Source organism: Talpa occidentalis, unplaced genomic scaffold (assembly GCF_014898055.3).
Source record: "Talpa occidentalis isolate TD23 unplaced genomic scaffold, MPIMG_talOcc4v2.1 talOcc4.2, whole genome shotgun sequence".
Classification (NCBI taxonomy): domain Eukaryota; kingdom Metazoa; phylum Chordata; class Mammalia; order Eulipotyphla; family Talpidae; genus Talpa; species Talpa occidentalis.
Genome location: NW_023602073.1, coordinates 54,892,153 through 54,907,388, shown reverse-complemented (window position 1 = coordinate 54,907,388; position 15,236 = coordinate 54,892,153). Strand labels below are relative to the sequence as shown.

General features: G+C 41.1%; 1 protein-coding gene across 1 annotated transcript; it reads right to left on the bottom strand.

Moving 5' to 3' along the window:
• Window positions 1-2,069: 2,069 nt before the first annotated feature.
• Window positions 2,070-13,531, bottom strand: LOC119252307 (HLA class II histocompatibility antigen, DQ alpha 2 chain-like). Its single transcript, XM_037519484.2, has 5 exons — window positions 13,020-13,531; window positions 8,828-9,076; window positions 7,800-8,081; window positions 4,038-4,205; window positions 2,070-3,854 (listed from the first exon to the last, which is right to left on the bottom strand). The coding sequence occupies exons 1-5, from the start codon at window positions 13,102-13,104 to the stop codon at window positions 3,823-3,825; spliced, it is 816 nt and encodes a 271-aa protein (XP_037375381.1). The 5' UTR covers window positions 13,105-13,531; the 3' UTR covers window positions 2,070-3,822.
• Window positions 13,532-15,236: the final 1,705 nt, after the last annotated feature.

Here is a 15,236-nt window from a genome sequence, read left to right as displayed (position 1 = left end):
TACTAGGAGTTTGGGACATAGAGGAGTATTTTGAAGATAATCTTAGAAATCATATGATTTCATTTGCAAATATTTTATTATGAAAATCTAAATATAATGAATTTTTAGAAACATAGCAATGTCATCAGTACAACTAGAATTAGGTAAATAATTTCTTAATGCAGCAATGTTTAATTTTTCTGATTGTCTCACAATAATTTCTTAGTTGGTGTTTTATTTAAATATACATCCAGACAAAGCTTAGTATTAGGTTGATAGTTTTCTTCAGTTCTTAAAAGATGTGGTTTTTCAGTCCTCTATTTTTTTTGTAAATTATTTGTTGAAGAAATGTGACTTTTCAAATACAACTTTTAAATAGTATTATATTAACTGTTAATATAATATTATTATATTATAATATTGTTCACACAGTCTGAAACAATTAAAGTATATCCTCAAAGAACTTTTTTAGAAGATAAATTAAATTAATGATGATGAGTAATGCACAATTTCATTTACAGTAATGCCATACAGTGAGCCTACTTTTAATTTTTTGCTGATACAATGAAATTATTGTTCTTTTTAAAAGTTAATTTTAATTCAACTACCATTAAATTTGTTTTTCGAAGTGAGAAAGAAATATATGTAAGTCAGCATTTGTTTATTTCTGGGATACTGGTCATAATATGTGATGTGACTAACTGGGAAACTTCACAGTAACAAAGAATTGAAACACCACAAACACACAATAGCAAGAACAGGCCAGCTCCAGGGAGCAAAGGCACAAGGATTAAAAAAATAAGCTAGCTCCAGTCAGTAGGGGAGCAGACCTGAGGAGTTTATGCAAGGACAGATAAGAAGCAAAATAGCTCCCAAGCAGGAGGCTTCCCAAAAGGGGTTGCTGTTGCTGAAAATAACATCAAAGTTTTTATAGTCATGCTCATGTTTTGGGTCTAAGGTATGAGCTGTGGTGGTTGTGCAGCTTCTTGATTGGTCAACCTTGGCTGATGTCCTAACATAGATTAAATGGTGATTTTCAACAAAGTGTTTTGATTTTCTTCCCTGCTATTGACTTTCCCTCCCACCTCTATTATGTCTCCTGGGGTCCCAGTCTGTCAAGGTGTAACCCCTCAATAATGCCATTAATATAATCATCCTATTTCCCAGTGTCACATCTAAATGACTGAGTTCTTGACCTCATGAATTATTGAAATTTACATAAAATTTATTCAAAGTTCTATTGCCATAGTCTTTGCACTGAAATATAAATTTTTACAATTGGGATCATATCTGTTCACAATTTCACTTTTTTTAAAAAAATACACTTTATAGTAGAGTAATTTCAAGTTCATAGCAATACTGAGCAGAAGATACATAGATTTCACATATATTCTTGCCGCACCCATGTATAGCCTTCCTACTATCAACACTTCCTATCAGAATGTCACATTTATTACAACCGATGAACCTACATTGACATGTCATCACCACTCAAGGTCCACAGTTTACATTAGGGTTCTCTTTTAAAGTATGTTCAATGGGTTTGGATAAATACATAATGACATGTATCTACCATTATAGTATCATACAGTTGAATCATCCTAAAAATCCTCTGTATTTTGTTACTTACATTTTATGATCACCTAGTTTGAATTTTTAATCTTACTTCTACCTCACAGGTAGCTTTTTCTCCTTAAATCTTCTCTAGCTCCTCCCCTAAGTAAACATGAACAAAGATCTGTTGCATATAGCACATCTTGTCTAAAAATTATGTGCCACAAGAGGGCTCATATTTTTATTGAAGAGTAAAAACTCAAAATCAAATATTATAGCTTATTTCTCTAAGAGTTCTCTTAGTAACTCTTACACTAATGATATGTTGCTGACTACTAGACCCGATCTATTTTCTCAGCCTAGCCCAATCTCAGATTCTCTGATCTGGAAAAATATCTTCAATTGACATATGAGAAGAAATTCATCCATGGCTCTATGTTTGATTCATTAAAGTGCTCAGAAAAATTGCAGTGTTTTTCACATACTATCATCCATTCTTTTTCATAAATTAATTACATGTATAACTAACAATGTTTTCTTCTATATTTTTATATTGTTTAAGTCACTGCCTACATAATGAGATTATTCAAATTCTGCAAGGAAATTTGCTCTGCAATGAATATATCATTACTTTCACATTATGAGTGAGAAAAATATGACTCAGTGTTTCAAAGGTCAAGATAACTCCATGTCAAGTCACATATACTCTCAAGATTGAGGTTTTAGGAAAATCAGTGAATCCCAGCTGTTGATGCATTTCCTCTGCAGTGGTTTCTACTAGGAGGCAGTGAATTTATAGGAGGATGCAGCATTCATAGTCATCATTGAGCTATTTTAACTGGTTGTTCCTCCTGAGAGTCTCTCTAATAGGGTCAAGCATCCTTAGCAAGAAGTGAGAGGCAGAAATACTGGGATGTTCTGCTGTTCCCCATGCCAAGCAGGGATGCATGGGGACATGGGGATCTTGATTTAGTCTTTTCTGCCTAGGGATACCCTGCAGCCATATTCACTGTACTGTCTCTGACATGCCATGGTGGCACAGGAAAAGTCTGAGTAGTTAACCTAGGAGGAGTTCACCTTGAAGGTCAAGCAAAGTATATTTATGTTTTAGGGACCTTACATATATCTGTGCTTTCTACTCTATTCCTTTTCCCACTATTACTAGCTGTGTGTGAGAACTAAGTGTTTGCTCCTTTATAGATATCTATGTATTTGTCTCCTTCTGAAGTTCTCCAAGTGACTCTATTTCTTTTCTTGTTTAAAATTTTTATCTTAAAGGCCTCCCCGGTGGCGCAGCGGTTGAGCGCTGGGTTGTGAAGCTGCCCACAGCCTCTGCTGCCCCCGCCTCTGCAGTGCCGGTTCGATCTGCCGCCAATGGGGAGGGTCCCACATGGTGCGCAGACCTCTCCTGCCGCCCGCTGCTCTCCTCAGCAGTGCATTTTGTTGGTCTGCCTGTTCTGTTCCCCGCTCTGGCTCTGGTGAATTCTCTCACCCTCCCATGCTTCTGACTGTACCCAGTGCTTGTATAAATAAATGAATAAAAATCTTAAAAAAAAATTTTTTATCTTAAGTGTGAGGAGAGGGAAGCTTCTATTATCATCATTTGTTCTTAACAAATATAAAGTCTGGAAGAAATTTAGACTTTAGTACTTTTGAGATTCAAAATTCTCATCTAACATTTCTCTGTCATAACTTTTAAAACCTATAATAAAATGAGAAAATATTTATTTCATTTTTTTTAATTTTTCTGCTATAGTAATTCCACATGATGGGAAAATGTATATATTATCTTCATTGATGTCTGAATTAGGTGAGTGTGTATAGTGGCCAACAGTGTGAACCCAAGAATGATTGAAATATAACCCTCAGCTACATATTAAATATCAGGTACCATTTGGTTGTTTCTGTGCTTCTGGGTATAAAATATGATTTAGAAAACAAGATTAAATGATACTGAAGCATAAGAGGTCATGATGTTAGTCAGTCCTGAGATGAATGGTAAAATATTCAAGTTAACACTTCATAAAGAGGGATGTATTGCTTCCGTGGAGGTACTGGAGCTGGATCTCTTAGGATTAGGTACTGGGTTGAATATCCCAGGGATCCCATAGTAGATAACAATTGAGAATAGAAAAAATAAAACCCAGGCAGTCAGGGAGAATTCTGAGGGGTATGTGGACTATCAAGAGATAGCATCTTAAGCCCCAGAGAAGAGGTGAGAGGAGTGTTGGAGGAGAAAATAAATATGATGAACTAGGCCAGAAAATAGTACTTGGTCATCTAGCATGCTCATTCTTCTCTCTTGTAGATGGGCGGTGCACCTGCAATAAGACAGACATGAGATCAACAAATTCAGAAGGGTTCCTGTGCCATAGTCATGCCATCATCATGCCCTTTCCCAGTTCTCCAACTTTTCAAACACATTTGAGTCCATATCCTCCTTTTACTTTCTTTCTCTTGTACTGTGACTCTGACTTTCAGCACTGACAAATGTTTAATCTTACCTTCTAGGTGTGACTCACAGGGCCTTTTGTGTCTGGAGGCCCCACCTGAGCGCAGACCTTGGATGATGAGGATGGTTCCCACCACAATGCCCACGAGGCCCATGACCAACCCAAGGGCACAGACCACAGTCTCTGTCAGCTCCAAAAGAGGGGTTGGAATCTCAGGTTCTGTGAAATGAAGGTGTCAGAGTCAGAGTGCTGTGTTGGTCTATATACCTGTGTGTGGGGAGGGGCGGGTAGGTTGTGCTGGTTCTACAAGGACTCAGGGCACAGGCTTCATGAGGAGAATGAAGTCAATCATTAAAATCCTTTAAGTGTAGAGGCGGAGCAACACGGCGGCGAGGAGACGCTGCGAGTAAGATCTCCCATTAAAAAAAAGTTAATAGGGAGGAAAAGCGGCAGGTCCCAGAGAGAACTGGGACACGGAAGATAAATGGAGGACTCCAGCAAACTACCCGAAGAAGAAAGTGGCCATGAAAGAGGACTAGAAGGGATAGGAGCAACATGGCGGCGAGGAGACGCTGCGAGTAAGATCTCCCATTAAAAAAAGTTAATAGGGAGGAAAAGCGGCAGGTCCCAGTGAGACCTGGGACATGGAAGATAAATGGATGACTCCAGCAAACTACCCAAAGAAGAAAGTGGCCATAAAAGAGGACTAGAAGGGAGGAAAGCGCAGAACTCTGCTCCCCTCCCCCACCCACAGAGTCGGCACTCTCCGACCAGCAGAGAGGAGGGAAAAAAAACAAACTAAAATGACCAACAAGAACAAACTATGCAGCAAGCGGGACTGTGAGTGGAAAGGAACTATTGCAGCCACCACACCCCGTGAACGGGAGCTGTGGAGAACCCTGCAGGATTCGCTGCAGCGGTGAGCGAATGGCTCCGGGCGCCATTAGAGAACAAAGAGACTCTGGAGGAGACCCGCACACAGCCCAGGGCTGGCCGGTAAGCTTGCATGGAAAAGCAGCGCGGCACGCTTGAAAAGCAAACGCGGATCACTGCTGCCCAGGTCCCCGCACCTGCGACCTAGGCTTACGGGGAGATGCGCAGGGACTCTCACTGAGGTGGAAACCCCTCACTGAGTAATCAGGAACCAGGCACCCAGGCACGGGAGCTGGGTGCAAAAGACTCCATTTTTGCGGACACTGAACTGGGCTACAGCCCGCGTCTTGGACCTGAGGGCTTTGGAACTGAGACCCGGGGCATGAAATTCGGGGCGTAGGTTCTCCACGACGGTGGGGCACAAGGCAGACACACCACCGCAAAGCTGTTGAGGTTTACCCTACCATTCCCGCTCTGTTCCCTGTCCCACTGGGTGGAAAAATCAGCTCCCCAAGGGCTCTAGGAGAGATCTCTGGCGCCACCTAGTGACTTGAAACGAGCAGAAGGCTCCTGGAGGTGCCAGTGGCCAGCTGGGAAGTTAGCCCACGACAGGCCCCTTCCGACCAGTAGTCTGAGACAACAGGGGGAGCGAGCACCCACAGCCGGGCAGACCGGGCGTGCAGAAGAGTGTGCCCGAGACCGGACGCGCAGGGAGTGTGCCCCGCATCGCCATTTTAGAACAGGGACATTTCTTCAGTAAAGACTGCCTGCAGAAGGCTCCCTAAGGAGCCAGAGGTGAGGGGGAAGCTCGCCCATGCCAGGCCCCTTCTGGACTGCAGTCCAAACCCAGAGGGGGAGCGGGAACCGACCGCCGGGGCAGACCAAGCACACAGGGGAGTGTGTCCCCACATCAGCATTTTAGAACAGGGACCTTTCTTCAGTAAAGTCTGCTTGAAACAGACAGATGGCCCCTGGAGGAGCCAGAGGGGAGCAGAGAAGCTCACCCAAGATGCCAGCCAGTCCCAGCAACACAGTGTCCCAATGCATAAGACAAATTAGAAAACAGAGAGTAGGGAGTAGAAGAACCACACGCAACCTAACAACTCCTCAGGAAAAAAGCACATCACAAAAAGTAAACCACCCCCCAGATTGCAACGACAGTAACTTGGAAGAACTTCTGAGCATTCCAGAAAGAGAATTTAAAATTGCCATGATTAAAAAACTGACAGAAGTCATAAAGGAAAACAATGATCAGAAGAAGGAAATTGAGTCCCTAAAGAGGGAAAACAATGGTCAGAAGAATGAAATTGAGTCCCTAAAGAGGGAAGCAAAAGAAACGCAAGAGATCAAAGAATTAATGGAGGAACTAAAGAACTCTGGGAAAAGCAATGAAAGCAGAATAGATGAAATGGAAGAACGAATAAGTACTCTTGAAGACACAGAAATAAAAAGAACCAAAACAGAAAAGGAAAGAGAAGTACGAAGGAAAAAGAACGAAGAAAGACTTCGGGAACTATCTGAATCCACGAGGAAAGGAAATATAAGAGTTATAGGAATTCCAGAAGGAGAGGAGAGAGATGTAGGAACAGAGAAAATATTCAAAGAGATAATTGAAGAGAACTTCCCAAATGTGAAGAAGGAGCTGAAAATTGGTATATAAGAAGCAAGAAGAACACCAAACTTCCACGATGAAAGGAAAAATACAGCAAGACACATAATAGTAAATCTCCCAAGAATCCAGGACAAGGAAAAAATAATGAAGCTGACAAGAGGGAAGAAACAGATAACATTCAAAGGAAAACCAATCAGACTGACATCAGACTTCTCTGAAGAAACACTACGGGCAAGGAGAGAGTGGAGGGACATAGTCAACAGACTCCAAGAAAACAGATGCCAACCAAGAATACTCTATCCCGCAAAGCTCTCCTTCCTCTATGAAGAAAGAATAAGGACCTTCCCAGACAAAGAGAAACTCCGGAATTTCATTACGACTAAACCCCCACTCCAAAAAATACTACAAGGAATCCTAAAGCCAGAACCTCAGAGGGACGAATAACAACGAAAGAAGGCAAAAAAAAAAAGATATTAAAAGAATAAATAAATAAAATCAAAGGAAAGACAAACCATCTCACACCAGTGAGAATGGCACATATTAAGAAAACTAGCAACAACAAATGTTGGCGAGGGTGTGGAGAGAAAGGAACTCTCCTATACTGCTGGTGGCAGTGCAAACTGGTCCAACCACTATGGAGAGCTGTGTGGAGATTTCTGGACCTACTAAACATAGAGCATCCATATGATCCAGCAATTCCACTCCTAGGTATTTACCCAAAGGACACAGAAACATCAATTCCAAAGAACACCTGCACCCCTATGTTTATAGCAGCACTGTTTACAATAGCTAAGCTTTGGAAACAGCCCAAATGCCCAAAAATAGATGAATGGATCAAGAAGATGTGGTACATATACACCATGGAATATTACTCAGCATTTAAAAAAGATAAACACATGCAATTTGCAGCAACATGGATGGCGCTGGAAGGGATCATGCTCAGCGAAATAAGCCAGAAAGAAAAAAGAAAAATACCGGATGGTCTCACTCATAGCAGGAATCTAGAAAACTTAAATAAGGGACCAGGAAAATGAATAACTATAAGAAAGTGAAAATCAAAATCAACAAAAAACTATGAACTAGAGACACTTTTTGGGGGGTGGGTGGCGGGAGGGGAGGGATTGGGGTCAGAAGGGGGGCGTTGCAATTGTATGGGGAATATAAAAATAAAATTTATTATTTAAAAAAAAATAAATAAAAACTTAATGCAATATAAAAAAAATCCTTTAAGTGTATAAAAAGCTTTGGGACTTTAGATTTATGGGATAAGAGACAGAAAATTCTGAACTTGACAGAGAAGAGAAGATACCAAAAGGGAAAACTCATACCCCAGTGTTTCAGGAGTGGCTCCTCCAGGCCCCAGTGCTCCACCTTGCAGTCAAAAATGTCATCATCAGAAGGGATGAAGGTGAGGTAACTCATCTTGGAGAAACTGTGATCACTTTTAGGAAGGAAGCTGGTTTCAGACACACCCTCTGTGACTGAGTGCCCATTGACCAACCATGAGATGTTGATCTCAGGAGGGAAGATGTTGTCCACAAAACAGATGAGGATGTTGGGCTGAGCCAGCGTCACTGGAGACTTGGGGAACACAGTTACCTGGGGAACCTCTGTGGTGAGGAAACAGACTGGCATGAATTGCAAATTGCTCTGCCTTGAGGTTCTGCACTGCATCCTGTAGAACTCTTCCCACTACTGTTTCCCCATGTGAGAATGGAAGAGCGGTTTCCCTTCTGCTTGGGAAATGCTATATTATATGATCTGCGATTTACCCCATACCCTTCCCTCTGGGTGTACTTATTAGGATAAGAGGTCTTGGGATTCCTTTTTTCCTTTTTTTTTTAAAGATTTATTTATTTATTTATACAAGCAATGGGTACAGTCAGAAGTGCGGGAGGGTGAGAGAATTCATCAGAGCCAGAGCCGGGAGAAGAGCAGGCAGAAGGACCGAAGTACACTGCTGAGGGGAGCAGCGGGCGGCAGGAGAGGTCTGCGCGCCATGTGGGACCCTCCCCAGGAGGCCGGGGAGCAGCCGGGATCAAGCTGGAGCTGCAGAGGCCGCGGGCAGCTTCACAACCCAGCGCTCAACCGCTGCGCCACGGGGGAGGCCCGGGATTCCTTTTTGAAAGATCAAGGAATGTGTTATAGAAGTAAGAATCCTTTCATTACACGGAAATACATGGTTTGTGAGAGAGGAGAGAATGAGGGTTCAGTAATTACTATGGGAATATCTTGGGACTCTGTGGAAAGGAGTTTTATACAGCAGTGAATGATTGATTATCTCTAAGGAAGTAGGGAGTAAGACCTTGTATGAAAGGGTATAGTCAACAGAGACAGGCAGAGAGGAGACACATACCACTGGTAGCAGCAGTAAAGTTGGAATATTTAATCATGATGTCTAAGTTGTATTTTGACATAGCTATGTTTATCAGTGCACGCTGTGGGTCAAAACTTGCAAATTTGCTAAACTCCGGCAGCCGCCAGACAGTCTCTTTCTTCTCCAGGTCCACGTGGAACAACTCATCTTCATCAAATTCGTGGGTGTACTGGCCAGAGGGACCATAAGACTGGTAGACATCTGCACCATAGATGCCCACGTGATCAGCTGACAAGTGAGGTTGAGGAATAGGAAGGTGAAAAACACAGAGAAAAGAACCTTATTAATTATTAAACAAAGTGTCATGAGACACTGACTTTTCAATATTGTGGGTTCTATCTTTGTCAATCTCTAGACAAAATTCCAGCACCTGTTTCCTCAGTGTTGGCATTGCCCAGTTAGAATCCAGCTTGTCTTTCCACTAGAACATATTCCTCATGAGGGCAGAACCCCTCAGGCATTGCTCACTGCTGTTCCCTGTACATCTGCTTCAGTTCCTGGTACACAGTATCCATATGGCAAGGATTGTAATGATATAAAAGAAGGAATGAATAAATTATCATGGTTTTAACTTTCTATCCCAGAGATTAGGTTTACTTCTCTCTGATTCATAAGTTTGCTCTCTCACTTCACAGTTTAAGCAATTAAAATCCTTATGTTCCTCTCTCCTCAGGACTGGTTCAGATCTCATTTTCTACAAAGAAATTTTCTACAAAGAGTTTTCCACAAAGAATTACTTCTTTTTTTTAACCAAGGAAAATTATACCAGATATTATAATTTTAAAGCATTTCCTCTATTTACAGAGTATAAGAAAGATTATGACAAGGACAGTAATAATAGTATAAAGTATATAAAATGTAAACAATGCTTCTCAGGTCTGTTTTGTTAATAGTATGACTGTTAAAGAGGAGCAATTAATTACTTATGAAATAAAAAACAAACAAACTGGGAGTTTTATTAGATTATGGATTTCTGTTGCTCTTCATTCCCTTTTTCCTTACAGGAGGTTACTAAATCTCCCTATTTCCCCCCTGATACAACACTTAAATCCATTGAGAACTATGGCCTTTTTCCTGGAATGTACAAGGTACTTCCCTGATGATGCTAAAGCAGAAATACTAAAGCCCAGTATAACTCTACCCAAATGAACCTGACTGGACAATTTTATCAAGACACACGAGTCTTTTTACATTTTCTTTCTTCATTTCTCATTTATGGGGGAATCAACAAAGCGTCAGACTTGTGGGAGGCAAGGAGTGAAGCACAAAATCAGCATGATCTCTGCTGGTCAGTAGCTGACTGAATACTGGGAGAAACAGGTGAGTGAAGGAGCAAATGCAGTGTTCTCCAGTGAGTTCTGTGATGGGGACATCCACAGCCTTACACTCCAGCTTCCTCCACAAACATCTCTTCTGCCAATTAACTAAGCCATGTTATCCTGTCATATTCCTTGGTTTTTGTAGGATCTATTTTTCTCCTAGCAATAAAATTTTCTTTTAGGATTCCCTTTCAATTCATCCTTGAAGTATGTTTAGTTAGCAAAAGTTCTCTCCTTAAATCTGCTTTTTACCACATCTTGACCTCCCACCTGTCCATCCAGTGTCCTGCTCTCCTCAGCTGTTCCTCACATGGCTCACTCTCTTCCCTGCCCAGCATGACCCCTTTGGTTAAAAAACCCCCAATTAAGCCTCCTTATCCTTGCAATGAGTTTTCTTGACTTTTTTCAAACATAAATATATTCAATTGTTCTTTTCATCTGCTACTTGCCCTGGGCTGCTGACAGTTAAGAACATATTGAAAGAAGGAATGAATAAATTATCATTTATTGATACAGGGCCTGTGGTGCTTATAGGACTTCGTGGAGTCTTTAACTGAGACTTTAACCCCTGTGTCACCAGCGAGGCCTCTGCTTTCTTGCAACATATTCTATATATCACTAGTCTGAGCCCTTCTCTTGGGTGGTGGTGGGGCAGGAACAGATGGCATGTCTTGTCATTTTTGAATCCCTAGGACTTCATGGAGTCCTATAAGCAGTGCTGGGCCCACTGACCCAATTCACTTTTACAGTTTTAGCCTCAGCAGGGTCATTGTCCTGCTCCACAATGCTGCTTCTGCTTTCCTGCAACATATTCTTTTTTTTTCCCAAAGATTTATTTTTATTTATTTATACTTACAAGAACTGGACTAAAGGCCAGAGGTGTGAGGGGTGAGAGGATTCACCAGAGACAGAGTGGGGAGCAGAACAGGCATAGATCTACTGAATACACTGCTGAGGGGAGCGGCATGCAAGGCAGGAAAGGTCTTCTGTGCCATTTGGGTTGCTCCCTGGCTGGGGATTAGGAATTGAACTCATGCAGCAGTGGCTGGCAATAGCTTGATAACACTGAGACTTTAACCTCTGTGTCACCAGCGAGGCCTCTGCTTTCCTACAACATATTCTATATATCACTAGTCTGAGTCCTTCTCTTAGGTGGTGGGGGCCGGGATTACTTTGGATTTTATAAATGCATTCTCTATGTCTATAAAGCAACTGGGAAAAGAGCAGATGGCATGTCTTGCCATTTTTGAATCCCTAATACTAAGGTCACTGTATGCTCAAAAATGTATATTGAATGTCAAATACTGGTCTTGAGAACCACAGAAGTTCTGGGGAAGAATGATGGGAGCAGACAGAGCAGAACCATATGAGCATCAGGACCAGCAGTGACTACAGTCTCATTATGACTTGCGAGCCCCAAGCACTCTAGCCTTTGTGGTCCCCTTTCTCCATGAAAATAGTAAAAATTATATTTTATAACCATATTGGTATAAAGACAAATATAATCCAGCTGGATTAAAAGGTAAGATATTTTCTTCTACCCTCAAATTTCATTTTTTCTTCTAATTTAAAAATTTAAAATATTAAAACATCTTCATGGAGTCCTACAAGCACTACAGGCCCTGTATCAATGTACTAACTGTGCCCAATGTGATGTTGAAGGAGCAAAATTGGTAAGTGTTCTTGAGAAGCAGGTGAAATTCCCAGCACCAAAGTTAGAGTGGGAACAGACATGGTTAACATATGCTGAAGAAGACAGTAAATTCTATTCCACTTCCCCTTTGAACAGTTTAGTTTTTTACTTTGGATTTTATAAACTCATTCTCTACGTCCATAAAGCAACTGGGAAAAGAGCCAGGGATGGATCCTAGAAGGAAAGGAGGATAAAGAAATATGTGACTACACCGGAGGAGAGAAATTCTATATTCTAAAGATGTAAAATTTAAAAAATGATGATCATGATAAAAAGATATGTGTGAGGAGAGGATGGAAAGTGGTGGACAATGAAGGCAGAGGAGACCAAATAATACACTGTGCCTGCCCTTTCTTCCTCTTACAAGACCTTTAGATAATATGAAGGGCAGCTAATGTGGACTGAAAATCCAGAATAACTTTTTCCATACAAAGTTCTCAGTTTAATTAAAAATAAAAATATTTCTTATTTGTTAAAGAAAAAAATAAGCTATACCTGTAGCACAAATTAAAAATAAGATCATTGACATAAATATGTATATGAGAAAACAGACCTACATGCCTATTTTATTTAATTATTTGTAAGGTGACATATATAACTGAAATTAAATGAAGACCATGTGGTAAAATGATTTGCCTAGAGGTCATCTACTCCCCACCTCTGTCATTCCAGTAGTGGAGAAGTATGTAAATCTGAGATGAAGAAAAAGTCACCCTTCTTTATATCTAAATAGTATAAATAATTAATGAAACTATGTACTCGAAGATAAACTACAGAAGTAGACAGAAAACTTCAAAAATTGGCAATAAATATTGAGAACAATAATCCATGAATTTTTGGTAACAAAACACCCACTCTTAAAAAGCAACCCTACTTTGAGGCAGTCATGAGTGACTGTCAGAAAGCCCAGGCTATTTTCACTGGATCCAGTAACATGGATCCAGCACATGTCCTTGGTGAACCCTGCAATGGCACAGGGAGCAAAAGGGGGGGGGGTGGAATGCTGGTTACCTGAAGAAAAAATGACCATACTTTTTAGACCTGTTTAGTATTGAGAATCTTTGAAGAGCCTCTGCTATTTCTAAACAAATCTTTTTCCTTTTCTCTCCAAATCCCTGTTTCCAATCCCAGTACCCACACCTTTCAAACCTGCACTCACCCACAATGTCTTCACCTCCGCAGGGCCTCATCATGGTGGTGAGAGTGAGGGCCCCCAGAATCAGAGCTCTGTATAGGACCATCATCTTCTCAAGGTGGTCTCAGCAGTTGCTGTTTTTGAGTTGTTGAACAATGGTGAGAATAAAGCTGAAGAGGAAATGTTCAAACCAAACAGCAGGTTCTGGCCAATCAGAAAAATCTCCTCTGGTGACACTTCTGTTGCCAGTTGAAGCCCTTGTTCTAAGGGACCTAAAAGAGCTTGGGGAATCCCCAGGTTCTGTAGCAGTCTGCTTCACCTCAGAGTGGACCTGAGGGGATTTTTATGAAAAGAGGGAGGATATTAACTCAGAATCTTGTCATATGTGTGTATGCCTGCTGGTGGCGAGACAGGCGAGGCTTTCTAAGCAGTCTCATGGATAGTGAGGTCATCACTATATGTCTTTCAGGATTTTCTGGGTTACAATCTTTAAGAATTTTACCCTGTGTTTATCACCCTCCCTGACAGTTTCCACGCATTTCCTTTCCCCTGGCCCCCATATGTGAACTGCTTTTCCTTTTACTTCTACAGAGAAAATGAGATTCTCGCAATTTGAGTTGACCCACTCACCAGGGAGTTGTCTGTGGGTGGTAACTGTAAGGTCAAGGCCTAGGCAGAGATGTGGTAGAAAAAGGAAAACTTGAAACTGCTGCCACCTGCTTCCCGGGAGCTGGCTCTGCCTGGTTTGTGTGGGCCCTGATAAGCAGCGTTGAAAGAACAACCAGTTCTGGGAGAAAAAACTTCTTTGAAAAGCAACTTCACTCCGCATTCTTCACCTCCCTCCAAGGCCAGACCCCACCTTATAAAAGCTTGCCCTTATCCCCCAATGGGCATGACTTCTCTGACCCCTGGGGCATGTGAACCTCAGTCCTGGGGCCCAATAAATTTCCTGCCTGTCAGAAACTTGGCTCTCCTTTTCTTTACGTGCTCATCCTTTAAGTAACCAAAGAATAATTTTTCCTTTTCTACTTAGAAAAACGCAGTTGAGTAAGTTTTCATGCTTTCAAAAGCCCTGGTTTTCACCAGAAAAAGAGAAAGATTTATAATATGTGATGTGATCTATAGTAACTGCTCTTTCATCTGATTTTCTACCCTCTTTTCTGAGTATTCTTTGTGTTCTGTTTAGGTGCTGTTTATCAACCTTTAAAGGAAATTTGGAGACATTATTATATTAAGGAAAATTCTGGCTCTCTGACTTTAATACTCTGATTTCCTTTCTAAATTTGAGAATGTCAAGTCAAATTTAGAGGGTGGGATGAGGGTAATTACTGTGCCTTAGAAATTGATTTTCTGCTACATATGCTTTTAAAGAAAATATCTATTAAATGATGACAGGAAGTGCCTGTATTTTTCTGTTATTCATATTTTAATGCTATTTAAAAAAAAAAAGATTTATTTATGCATAAACTGTGGCACAGGCCAGAGGTGTGGGAAGTGAGAGAATCACCAGAGACAGAGTGGGGAACAGAACAGGCAGACTGACTGAAATACTCTGCTGAGGGGAGCAGCGGGTGAGTCAGGAGAGGTCTGTCTCGCCATGTGGGTTGCTCCCGGGGGATCTAACTTGTACTGCAGGCTGCAGACAGCTTCACAGTGCTTTGCTTAACCACTTGCAGCACCAGGGAGGACCCCTATTTGTTATTCTTTATTTTTAATATTTTATTTTATATAATTCTTACATCATTTTTCATCTTTGCACAATGTATGCATTTTCATTATGGTTTTATTCCCCATACAATTGCACACCTCCCCCCTTTTTTACTCTAGTCCTTCCTCTCCCTGCCCATCCCTGTTTGTTATTCTTTTTTTTCCCCTAAATTTTAATTTCTTTTTTTTAATTTAATTTTTATATTCCCCCTACAATTGCAACCCCCTTATTTTGACCCCACCCCACTGTGTCTCTGGTTCATAGTTGTTTGTTGATTTTGATTTTTTCTATCTTGTAGTTACTCTTTTTCCTGGTCCCTTATTTAAGTTTTCTAGATTCCTGCTATGAGTGAGACCATCCGGTATTTTCCTTTTTCTTTCTGGCTTATTTTGCTGAGCATGATCCCTTCTAGCGCCATCCATGTTGCTGCAAATTGCATGTGTTTATCTTTTTTGATTGCTGAGTAAAATTCCATGGTGTATATGTACCACATCTTCTTGATCCAGTCATCTATTTTTGGGCATTTGGGCTGT

Coding starts and splice junctions, on each gene's coding strand:
- LOC119252307 (XM_037519484.2), bottom strand. CDS start 13,104: ATGATGGTCCTATACAGAGCTCTGATTCTGGGGGCCCTCACTCTCACC. Junction 9,077..13,019: donor CGGAGGTGAAGACATTGTGG/GTGAGTGCAGGT, acceptor CTCACTTGTCAG/CTGATCACGTGGGCATCTAT. Junction 3,855..4,037: donor CTGTGAGTCACACCTAGAAG/GTAAGATTAAAC, acceptor GTCTTATTGCAG/GTGCACCGCCCATCTACAAG.